The 13062-nt window shown below is 37.1% G+C and overlaps 2 protein-coding genes across 8 annotated transcripts in view; one reads left to right on the top strand and one right to left on the bottom strand.

The window, feature by feature from the left end:
• fxyd5 (FXYD domain containing ion transport regulator 5) overlaps positions 1-1055 on the top strand; it is a 24767-nt gene extending 23712 nt beyond the window's left edge. The window contains exon 10 of one of the 2 annotated variants that reach the window (XM_062063164.1): positions 136-1055. In XM_062063164.1, coding sequence (XP_061919148.1) covers positions 136-145 — 10 coding nt within the window. In that variant the 3' untranslated portion in view covers positions 146-1055. The remainder of the gene's footprint in view (positions 1-135) is intronic. The other variant, XM_062063163.1, reaches the window with a different exon arrangement.
• si:dkey-262k9.2 (uncharacterized) overlaps positions 447-13062 on the bottom strand; it is a 25569-nt gene continuing 12953 nt past the window's right edge. For all 6 annotated transcript variants that reach the window (XM_062063169.1, XM_062063171.1, XM_062063166.1 and 3 more), the window contains 5 exons: positions 12180-12212; positions 10247-10321; positions 10078-10146; positions 9885-9924; positions 447-4256 (listed from right to left, as the gene is read on the bottom strand). In XM_062063169.1, coding sequence (XP_061919153.1) covers positions 4211-4256; positions 9885-9924; positions 10078-10146; positions 10247-10321; positions 12180-12212 — 263 coding nt within the window. In that variant the 3' untranslated portion in view covers positions 447-4210. The remainder of the gene's footprint in view (positions 4257-9884; positions 9925-10077; positions 10147-10246; positions 10322-12179; positions 12213-13062) is intronic.

Below are 13062 nucleotides of genomic sequence, written 5' to 3'. Positions count from 1 at the left end.
GAGTCTAATTGCTACAAAAAAGGGGTTTGTTTTGCTTTCATACTTAGTGATTGATTGCATTTTGTTAAGATAATGTTTAATATTTAGTGATTGATTGCATATTGTTATAATAATGTTGATGTGTTTACATTCCAGGTCATACTGACAGGAGCAAAGAAGAGATACTGTCATAAAAATGCTGGAAAGGATGTGTTGAAAAATTACAAATAGAACTGAATGTCTATTCAGAACCAGACTGAAAAGGGTAATACTGGCCATAAAGTGACATTATTCACTTTTTGTCATGTTATTTTATTTTAGGATGGAAAATTAGAACCTGGTCATTTTATTGTGTTTAGTAAAACACATCGAAGTGGTTCTACGCTAATGAAAAAAGTACCCGAACGAACACGAGTCACGGACATGTTACTTTCACCATGGCAATAAACATGAGGCAAAAAAGGAAAACATTTTTAAAAACATTTAATGGCATAATCAATTCCATACAGCAGTACATTTTCCAACTGATTTGAGCTCTTAGCTTCCAAATCTGCTATGAAATGTTTGTTTTTGTTGTTGGTTTGGTCTACTACTTACTAAAAAATGTTGGCACAAATTAACTGATACCAAAGTACAAATACTTAAACATTTAAACAAGTATTTTACAATGTTTTTGCTAAACTGACAAACACTAAGTAAGCAGTAGAAGGTATCACAATGTCATAGACACAAGCATATACAGTATAAAATAAAGGTCATAATGTAAATATATTGCTTTGTGAATTTGTACAGACATTTAAAGCTACAATATGTTGAGAAAGTGTTAAGACAGTTTAATAATAAAACTAGCTTGGCTAAGATATATTAGATATATGCACAAGCTGATTTTTACCTGCCAGAAATATTACATACAAAGTTACTATGCACGTGTGCAGGTCCATCCATCCATTTTCTACCGCTTATTCCCTTTTGGGGTGGCGGGGGGTGCTGGAGCCTATCTCAGCTACAATCGGGCGGAAGGCGGGGTACACCCTGGACAAGTCGCCACCTCATCGCAGGGCCAACACAGATAGACAGACAACATTCACACTCACATCCACACATTAGGGCCAATTTAGTGTTGCCAATCAACTTATCCCCAGGTGCACGTCTTTGGAAGCCGGAGTACCCGGAGGAAACCCACGCAGTCACGGGGAGGACATGCAAGGTATAAAATGTGAAATGGTTTATATTGCAATTGGTTATATTGACTTTTTGTTAAATGTGGAATAACACTGGTCAAAAGTTTAGACACTTTCTCATTCAAAAGCATGAGAACCCATCTTCAAACCTTTGAACAGTACGTGTGGGAAATACTCCAAATCGTCAAGCATGCTCACTTTTGCTGGAAAAAAAAGTGACTTACTGTAATCGTGAAAATGTACTGGCTTATACGGTGTTTTGTTGCAGTATTTGTTCAGTGTATTTCACATAGATTTACTTTTAGTCTCATCTACACCTAATACATTAGTGACTACTGTAAATGCTCCAATTATTGCCTAGAAAAGCAAAGGACGGTATTTTATTATCGCCTGGTCAAAAACATTGCCATTAACAGCTGTGGCTGTAGGTAACCTTCGGATGTAGCCTGTGATAACTCCACAAGATGACAGTAACTGCGTCTGTAGTATGAGTGATCATAATTCAACAGTGATCAGCACTATTAATGTTGGCTGAACAGTTACTGGTATAACAAAATTGGTTCTGTTGTACAATATAGCCTCGTCACATCAGACCACTCACAGTGAACCAATGAAGCTGCTCACATTAAATCAAATGTACTCACACAATCATTCCGTCAGCTATTTTTCAAGTTATGGACTTACCATCGTCATGAAGAAGAAAAGACGAAATACACACAGCACAGCCAAAGATGATAAACCCGTCACTCGAAAAAGGAACGGAAATCCACCATCACTAACAGGGCTCGAAAGGCCGAACCACCGTGCGCCGATGAACACGACTTTAGCATCAAAGGAGGACAACGATGAAGGCCGCGCTCAATGTCTTCTCCGGTAGGCTACTGTATGCCGTGTTACAGGCAATGTCTTTTGTTAAATTAGAAAACTAACACAAGCACCTGTGTAAATATTTAATGTTTTAATGTGTACACATGCGGCTTGTAGACTTGTCAGCCAATACTTGTACAACATAACATTTCTCCAAAAATTAGGTGGGTGCGCAATATAACTATGAAACTATGGTACCGTAATTTCCGGACTATAAGCCGCTACTTTTTCCCCTCGTTCTGGTCCCTGCGGCTTATACAAGGGTGCGGCTTATATACGGCCTGTTTTTCTCCGACACCGACGAAGAGGATTTCGGTGGTTTTAGTACGCAGGAGGAAGACGATGACACCATGATTAAAGACTGACTTTTCATATACCGGTAGGCTGCTTATTTTGATAATGTACAGGCGAGCACTTTGTATTACTTTGCACCGTTGTATTGTTTGTACTCTGCACGAATGCTGTTCGCCGTGTCAAAGATGTGAAAGTTTGATTGAATGATTGAAAGATTTATTGTTAATAAATGGGACGCTTTGCGTTCCCAAACAGTCATCTCTGTCCCGACAATCCCCTCCGTGGTAGCAGGAACCCCTATATACTACGGTAATTACACATCAAAACCCTGCGGCTTATAGTCGGGTGCGGCTTATATATGGAGAAATCTGTGTTTTCCCCTAAATTTAGCTGGTGCGGCTTATAGTCAGGTGCGGCTTATAGTCCGGAAACTACGGTACTTGTTAATAAATGACCATGTAGTAAAAAACAGCCATGTTTTCCCTTTTGACTTTCTCATGCACTACAAATCATGCCGTCTGGGGATTACTTAATTTAATGGCAATTGAGAAGCATTCAGGATGAAAAAGGCCTCTTTCTGCTTTTTTCCCCTCTCAATCACCTTCAGTCCTAAATAAAAATAGCAAACATGTAATTGTTTATTTTTTTTTATTTTAACCCTTTGAATGCCCATTAATGTCATCTTTTTTTTTAAAGATTTTGCATAAAATGAGCTATCCTCAACACAGTTAAAGGGCTAATTTGGGAACTAACACCCACCCTCTTACGGTTTGTCAATAACCAGCAGACTATAATTCAAGCATTTACAGAAATACAACAATGTTCTAATCTTGTTAGTATTTGCTGCATGTGAGGCGAGCTCTTTTTTGTGTCCATTGAAGTCCATTCTCTGTGTTATTGATATAATTCAAAGGAACCGCTCATTACACTCTGTTTGACAACTTAAAAGTGTTACAAAAAACACCTTCCCCGTCGCCTTCTGTATGGGAACAAACACGCATATGAAATGAAAGCTTTTACTCTTCCGGCAAAGATTGATTTGGCCTAAGACGACGGCAGGGAAACATCACGCTCTGTACAGCGAGAACCCAGCTATTGTTGGTATTTTCCCCAATCATCCATTAGATTTGATTTCATTTTACCCCATTTTCACACCACCACCACCGTGGGCCATTAGCCTGCCTCCTCAGAAGTCACACAGCTATTTACAACATGCACCATTTTGAAAGGAGAACTTTCCAAAACAAAGAGGAAAAAAAAAAAGAGGAAAGTAAACATCCACATTCATGGTGGTCGATTAATTTGCCACCTTGCAAGCGGGTGTTTACCCTGACAGTTGTTGGAGTGGCTGAGAAGGAGAAGAAGACTTGGGTGGTTTGGCACTTTTTATCATCTATTCCACAGCCTGCTGTCAGCCGAAATGGCTCGGGAAGAGAAAATATCAGACAGCGAACAGGAGACTCAAGTGTGGACCTCTTGTCGGTGTCTTACTTTGGATTAGCATGTTTAGTCTCAGTCAACGACCATTCCACACAAATAGGTTTGCTTCACGTGTACCAAACAAAACATTGTTGTTTATGCTGATAAAACGAGAGAGTATTTCTAACAGTGCAAACAAAAGACGCACTGAGCCTTATTTGTTTAGATTCCGTAAATAGAATCCAATTAGAAGGTTTGAATACGTTCCAAATGTCCTAAATTGTGTTACAAACAGTAGAGACAGAGGCAAGAATGGAATATATTATGGGATTGCTTATGGATTGATAGTTTCTTTTGTAGGAGCAATAAACAGAGCTGTTGAAGGAGTCTAATCCTCGTGATGAGATCACAGAACCTTGTGAGACGCTCTTTCTTGCATGCGTGTTCCAGAGTTGCTGCTTTGCCAGGAACTAGACTGCCTCTTTCTGGTCCTGCTCTGTAGGTACAGAATAGATCCTAAAGCAGAAAGAAGGGCGGGGCAAAAGACAGATTAGTTGAGACAGAGCAAACGCAGACCTTTCTAGTTATTTTTAGGCCGTTTCTCCATTTAGTGACACAAGGACACCTCTGTGTGTCGGAATTTGGGAAACGCATGTCTGTCTCAAACGACGGGGCTGTGACAGGTGCACAGAGGCTGCATCGTCTCTAAACACAGCTCACCCCGGGTGAGACTTAAAAACCCGGCAAGCCACTGTTGATCCAACAAGCCAAAGGTTGCTGTGTGATTAAGCGTCTTTTCAGCAGAGCAATCAGCAGCAAACACAAACACACACGCGCACACACACACACACTGCAGCCCGGGAGGCAGGCAATAATCCTACAGAGAAATGTAACCCTTCAAACTTGACTTGGGACACGGTTCAGTAAATGTTCTAAGATCCCCCCAATCTACTCAGAAATGTGTAACCCCGTTGACACAATTTGCGAATCATGGATTACACCAGCCACCAGAGCTTCATTCAATTGAATAAGCAAAGTTTGGGTGTAAAAAGCCCTATGTTACAATTATGACTACCTCGTACTTGTCCTACTAAACATGTACAGTAAAGCAATTACTGGTTTAAGTGTGTTGCCCTGCCCTTGTCACTATTCCCCCCCCCCCCTTTTACCTATTTGGCTGTGTCTAAATTCATGCACTTGCCTACCTATACTTACAGTAGCATTTTGAGTGCACAAGTGGGTTCACGTAGACAAGTACGCCAAAACGTAGTGCGCCGACATTGCCCAGATGTTGCACTCAACACACCTCAAAAAGTGAGTGTACAGCGATGGATCTTATCCACAGATGTACTGTATAGACCCCTGTGACGCCTGTGCCCGCCTACTGCTTTGCTACGTCAACACGGGCGCCATTTTGCGGCAGTCAAACCCCCCCCCCCCCCCCCCATCAACGAGTACAAGTCAATGTGAGAACAATGTGTATTATGATGAAATTGCACTAACTTTCACATTCATGTGGCTGTCAAGAATCAAAATATTCATAGATTTGTAGTAAACGATGTAGCATATGTATAGTAGTAAGCAGGGCTGCCACCGGCTAAATTGGGGGCCCTATATAATTTTTCACACTTCTATCTAGGAAACAATTGTTTTACTTTTTTTTTTAACCAGATCTAAGTAGTATGTGATTCATTTTGTACTAAAATGAATTAATGAAAATGAAATTAATATTTTTTGTGCGAAATAAAGTTAATATTATTGAAACATGAATTTGCAATTCTTACTGATACATCTCCAACCGACATTGGAACCCCGTACAACTGTTTACAAGACTAGCACCAACACTGACGCAGCAGGAAGAGGCTAGGAATATGATGGCGGTAAAATTTCATGAGTAGCTCCCTGTAATTCATTAATTTACATTTTACATGTGCTTCTTCCCCCACGGATTGCAAGGCTCGACACACAGTGCGCGATCTGCGTATTGGGAGTGGCAGCAGCCCTGGTAGCAATCGTGGAGAGGAAATAGGGAAAACATATTTTAAATGAAATGATAACATTGTAGAATATGATAACATTGTAGAATACAGTTTTCTTTTAAGTTGAAATTGAGAACCATCACATGATGTAGTTCATGTCAAAAATATGAAAAACTATTCAGTTACATAGGTCATGTACCGTATTGCTGCTGTAGTCTTGACAAATGACTGCCGCAAGATGGCGTACGAACTGGCCAGTCCGTGAGTCATCTATTGTATATGTCTATGATCCAAACCACCTTCAATCATCACCATATTGGCTATGTGGCGTAAGGGAAAGAGATGGACTAATTTGAGTGGTTTGAATTCAAAATGAAAAAAAGAGAAAAAAAGAAGAGGAAGCGGCTCAATACTACGATGGTCATGTAATGGATTTGGTACAGAACTACACAATTTAAAATGTCAGGCTTCAGGAACTAAGAAGCCAGTGTATATAATAAACATAATATAAGTACAGACATATTCGATTTGAGACACAGCATTGGTAATTTACTTTTTTTGTATTTGTAGTGTAATTCTACAAAATGTGCGCTTAAATAAAATTATTAATACAATAAAACTGGTGGCCCAAGATTTTAAAACTAGTAAAAATAATAATACTTTTAATATTGATTACTTTGTTGCAAATGTAATATATATATATATATATATATATATATATATATATATATATATATATATATATATATATATATATATATATATATATATATATATATATATATATATATATATTTTTTTTTTTTTTTTTTTTAGGATGTAGAAGTGGCAGGTAAAGCAAGCTGTACATCCAGCAAAAACACAGGCAAAAAACAGGAGGGGCTAAGAAATGGGACAGTTTTAAAGGAGCATTAGTTACTTTCACACAAAAAAATCCCAAATTATTTTTAGGCGTACTGCTGCCCCCTTTCTGTTTATTTAAATACTGCATGTCCACTATTTTAAATTACTGTATCTGTTTTTGGGGGGATTTTCAAGTCGCATTGTTTGAAGAGTCTGTTAATAACAGCCTACTTTTAGATCAAAATATGGTGCACCAAAATGTGCAGATAGTGTGAAATAGGCAAACTGCAATTATTTTGAAAGGACTTCAGTTTGTTGTGTGATTTGGGGCATTCCCAGTTACATGAGCAGACACAATCAGACGCATTATTCAGTCCACTGATACAATTTCATTCAGACATTTGCAAGTGACCTGACCAATGTTTCAAGATTATCAGCATAAAAATCTTTGTCACTTTATCAAAACAACAAATAAAACGCTTCAAGCTTTGGTGTGGTGACTGCTGATAGGAAACAGTATCATTAGAACACGGTCGATGTATTTGGAAAAACAAAACATGTGTTTAAGGTCCATCATGAGGTTAGCTGTAGAACAAGTTAGATCTTGTCCGATTTGGTCACGTGAGACCAGTGGTGCTAACCGTTTAAGATGGGGAAGATGCAGGGTGTGCTCCAGGGTGACGCATGAAGACCTCAGGCTGGGATAGTAATTGCTTAGCAAGTCCAAGCAGGCTTGGAAGGGTGAAAGCTGGTTTCAATTTGCCACCTAGGTGTTTTTTTCTGGTTTCGAGGCTGCTGGGTTGGGTAATGTGGGCCAAATGGGCAAAGGCAGCAGGGTGACTGTTAGCCACCAGACTGGTTCGGTCTCCTACAGGCTAACTTCACATAAAAGTTTGAGTTGAGTTTGAGTTTGAGTTTATTTCGAACATGCAAGCATACAACATGATACATCACAATTTCCAGTTTCTTTTCAACATGTTCGAAAAGGAGTAGGAAGAAGCAGAGCTTATTTAATCCTACCCCTTTTCTTTACATAACAGTTGCAAAACTTTTTGTTCACTTCCTGTTCACAATTTTTTCACAATAAACTCCATAAGTAATCACAATAAAAATAAATCAATAAATAATAGTAAGAATTTAATAATAATAATTGGTGAAGTAAGTCATATTTCATATGATGAGATAAGTAAGATTACTTTAAGAATGAATGAATGGATGGATGAAATAAATTGAGAATGTTTGTCATGGTTCTTCTTCTTTGTACTTTGTAAACACTAAGTTTGAAGAGTTTCTTGAAGTGTATCATATTAGTAAATTGTTTGATTGCTTTGCTTAATCCATTCCATAATTTAATTCCACATACTGATATACTGAAGGTCTTAAGCGTTGTACGTGCAAAGAAATGTTTTAAATTACGTTTTTCTCTAAGATTATATTTCTCCTCTTTTTTTGAGAAGAATTGTTGTATATTCTTGGGTAGCAGGTTATAGTTTGCTTTGTGCATAATTTTAGCTGTTTGCAAATTCACTATGTCGTGGAATTTCAGTATTTTTGATTCAATAAATAAAGGGTTTGGTATGTTCTCTATATCCAACATTATGTATTATTGTAACTGATCTTTTTTGTAACACCGTTAATGAATGAAGTGTACTTTTGTAATTATTTCCCCATATTTCTACACAGTTGCTCAGATATGGTAACACTAGTGAGCAGTAGAGAATATGAAGGGATTTTTGGTCTAGAACATGTTTTGCTTTATTCATTATTGACGTGTTTCTTGCAACTTTATGTTGTATATTTTTTACGTGAGATTTCCAGTTCAATTTATCATCAATCATTATACCTAGAAATGTGGTTTCGTTTACTCTTTCAATTTCTATTCAGTCTATTTGTATTTGTGTTTGACTTTCTCTTCTACTGTTACCAAATAGCATTATTTTAGTTTTACTAAGATTCAACGATAGTCTGTTTTTGTCAAACCATCTTTTTAATTTGTTAATTTCTTCTGTTATTATTTGTATTATCTCCTTTGTGTTCTCTCCTGAACAAAACGCTGTTCTATCATCCGCAAATAATACTAACTTTAAATCTTTTGTAACTTTACAAATGTCATTTATATAGAGATTGAATAATTTAGGTCTTAGTATTAATCCCTGAGGTACACCACAGGATATATTTAGCGTTGTAGACGTGTGTTCGCCTAGCTTCACGTATTGTTTCCTGTTCGTTAGATAACTTCTTATCCAGTTTAAGACTAACCCTCTGATGCCATATCGTTCTAGTTTTTTGATTAAAATATTGTGATTAATTGTGTCAAATGCTTTAGTTAGATCCATAAAAGCCGCTGCCGCACATTTTTTACTATCTATTGCATTGGTAATTTCTTCTGTAATTTCAATTAAAGCCATTGAAGTTGAAACATTAGCTCTGTATCCATATTGGTTCTCTTCGAGTATTCTATTTTTATTTATGAAACTTTCTAATCTGTTATTGAACAGTTTTTCAATGATTTTAGAAAATTGTGGAAGTAGAGAAACAGGTCTATAATTTGTAAATTGATGTTTGTCTCCAGTCTTATAAATTGGTGCAACTTTAGCTATTTTCATTTTGTTTGGAAATGTACCTGTTTGAAATGATAGGTTACTAATATACATTAGTGGTCCTGAGATCTCTTCAATAACCTTTTTTATCGTTTCCATATCAATTCCGTTACAATCAGTTGAAGTCTTAGATTTACATTTTTTCACGATTGTAACTATTTCCTCCTGTGTCACATTACTGAGGAACATTGAGTTGGGATTTCGCTCTATGGTATCATTATAGTCCTCAATTGGAACTGGGTCTGGAATCCTTTCTTCCAATTTTGGTCCAATATTTACAAAATAATTATTGAAGCTTTCAACTACTTCCTTTATATTGTCATTTTTTTTATTTTCATCTAAGAAGTATTGAGGGTAGTCCCTCTTAGTTCCATTTTTAATAATGCTATTGAGGATGCCCCATGTTGCTCTCATATTATTTTTGTTCCTGTCCAATAATTCACTGTAATATTCTTTTCTACATGATCGTAGTATGTCTGTTAACTTGTTTTTATACTTTTTGTACTTAATTTCTGCCTCTATAGTTCTTTGTGCTATAAATTTTCTATATAGTGTATTCTTCTTCTTACAAGCATTTTTTAATCCTTTTGTCAGGCATTGTGTCTGACACACTAAAATAGTCTGCATAGTAGAGCCATTCAACAGCTACAATAAAAAATAAAATACATATAACAAATAGAAAATAAAAATGCAAGTTTGACAGTGAAGAAATGCGACCTTACCCTTGCTGTTTGTGCATGCGGCGTCTGACTAATATTACAGCTGCAAGACAGAAAGGGAACATGTCACATACATAGAATACATTTATTCAGTTCTTCACAATATTACATGGCACGCAGGGATTTCAGCCACACATTGAAGGGCTTGTCACCAGTGGACTTGAAACACCCACTTCCTCTCAAGTACAACACTTACCAACTATAGCTGCAACAGAGAGAGCCAACATGCTCACAGCTACAACGATGACTATCAGAGTGAACTGATCTAAAAGACAAAAACACCAGGAAGCTGTCAGCTCATATGACGTTCAATGCTCAAATACATATTTGCCCTGAGCGTTATATTCTGCTGCTGATTTAATCACCTGTTGGGTCTTCTTCCCCTTTGGTTTTGTCAACAAATGTGCCAGAACCTCCTCTGTCATGGAACTCTATAATCTCTGCAGGACAAGATGACAACATCACAAAATAAAAAAATAAAAACGCCAATAAACAAACACCCCAAAAAATGTATTCAATTAATTTTAAATCAGCCCCCTTAAGTCATCCAGCAGATGTAGCATTATAAAATGGCATTGCGAATACACGATATGTCTAATATTTACATTTCTGACAGATATGTTGACACACATTCATTCCCTCCTTCACAGTCATTTGTGCGTAACTGTGCCAGTTTGCCCGTACCTTCCAAACATACTAAATAAAGACATGAAAACAGTGGCCGCAAACAGTTTCAGGCTTGATAAATCACATTGTGAGCGCTAAATGAGCATATGTGCATCTCCTTCTCTCAATATTGTGGCCGTTCTGGATAACAGCATATACTGTACATGAAGGTTAACATGCTAAATGGATCGCTTTTGTTACATTGTTCATTTAAAGTATGTAATCCTCAACGAACAGGCTTAGTAGATCAGCTTTATGTGTGCTATCAAGTTTGCATGTTTTAGTAGACGTAAATCCTGTGATTTTTCTAAAACTTGTTGACAGAAAGTCGTAACACTTGTTAATTCAGGCAGTATCTATAAAACGCCGCCAGGTGACAGTATTCTCTGTCATGCGTTTTCAGTGTATATTACATTTTTATTATGTATTACAAATGATACAAATATTTATTACAGCACATACATATATATTACATTTGTTCAATATTCATATTATAAATATAATTTTTATTATTTTTTGTATTATTTATTTTTATGTATTTTATTTTTCTAAAAAGTTTTGGACAGAAAGTCGTAACACTTATTAATTCCAGCATAACTATAAAACGCCAACAGGTGACCGTATTGCTTCATCCTGTTCATCCTCTGTCATGTGTCTTTAAAAGAGGAGTAATTTTGCTTTATTTTATTTTCATTATTTTGTGGGTATATTGTGGCACTTTAAAATGTTAACCAATACATTGTATGTACAGTTACCAAAGGTTTCATGATGGAAACAGTTTGAATTTAGATTAAGTTAATTCCTGTTAATTCCTCATATGTAACATAAAAAAAATAATCTACAGCAATATAGAACAACTTGGAAATTGTGTTTGACATTAGTGGTTGCACTGTATGCTCATATTTGTTTTGAAGATTGTGTTCCTGTTTGGACTAGTCTATATAGGTAGGTTACTATTTAGGGAGGGTCCAACTAATATCTAGCACCATACTCATGACCATAATATCTTATTTACAAAATAAACATAATAGTGTTATTACTTTTGCAATAACAGCGAGAAGGTTTCTCAAGTTTAAGTTATTTCAAAAGGAAATGGAGAAAATTCTATGCCATAGCAAGATAGTGGCAGCTTTGTGAGTGTATACAAGGAAATTGTATTTTTTTTTCCAAAGAGTCTTCTGCACGAATCAAGTGGCATCAGGCCCGGGTGTGAACAGATCTGTAATTCCATCAAATGTCTAGCAGCGCCAAGATAGGGAGTGACACAGAGTGGCGTAAAGAGGGAATGAAAATGCCAATGTTGATTAGCTGAGCGGCGGGCGAAATGGCTGGGATGGTGAAATGTTCGTTGGCCTTTTGGCACAATCCTCAGGGCTCCTATAGGGAGCTAATTGATTTCATTCAGGGCGTAATGGTGGATGGGATGAGACTACGGAAAGTCATCTGGGACCAAAGCTGTTCGCACAACCCTGTTGGTCGAGAACGACCTGTACACACAGATTAATGACAACAACTTCGGGGGCCACAACCTTCCAGTACTCTCCCTTGGACGCCTGCCAGTACAGTGTCTGCATGAGTGACGCAAACACAAAGACCTTCTCACACTACTGGGAACTGAGGTAATCAACTCACCATTTTCCTCAAATGAATCCTCATCATCCAGACCTGTGAATGCAGGAAAAACACTTTAAAGACAGGCCTTTAGCAAAGTGCTCAGAATGTAGATAAACATTGGGCGTAGCATTAGGTACATGTTCACAATCAAAAGACAAACAATATAGCATTGTAGTCTGCAGTGGTGTAAGCTGCATCATGGTGACAGGTGCTTCCAGTATTCTATTTCACACCAATGCTACCACAATAATACTGTTAATGCTACAATTAAGTCCTATAATTAATTAACTGGTGAGTTTGTTATAGTCACCGACTGTGTGGTTATCAAAAGAAAGGGTCTCTATTAGTGCCATTAGTATTAACAGCTGTGGCTGTAGTCAATATACTGTACTTGTGTGTTTTTTAATTTGTCCCACACGATGGAAGTAGCTGCATTGGAAGTATCATAAGTGGTCAGTGCCCAACAACATTATTTACCTCTGCACATACTTTAAAATGTTGGTTGCGCAACTCCGCTAATGGCGTGAAACTCCCACTTATTACACTTTCAGTATTGCTGTTTAAAATGAACTCATCAGGGGTGTTACAACATTGGTTCTGTTGCTGTTGTGTTTTACACACACACTTGGTCAATTTTAAGACAAAGATAAAGTTGAATACCAACCATTTCAATTATTTGCTTCTAATTAATGGCCTGTCATTTTTAAAGTATAAGTAAATATTATTGGAACATTTACGGCATGTTCCAATAACGTATAGCAATATACGTATATGAAGGCAGAATTGTGGATTCTGCTCTTGCCTTGGAACTCAGACTGTGTAGGTGTGGGTGCAAGAGAAAATACATGAGAAAACTGAAAATACAGGAGAGAGATAGTGGAAATTAGAAAACCTCAAATGT

Source organism: Entelurus aequoreus, linkage group LG11 (genome assembly GCF_033978785.1).
Source record: "Entelurus aequoreus isolate RoL-2023_Sb linkage group LG11, RoL_Eaeq_v1.1, whole genome shotgun sequence".
NCBI lineage: Eukaryota > Metazoa > Chordata > Actinopteri > Syngnathiformes > Syngnathidae > Entelurus > Entelurus aequoreus.
Note: the sequence above shows the minus strand (reverse complement) of the source record. Positions and strands in the feature narration are given on the sequence as shown.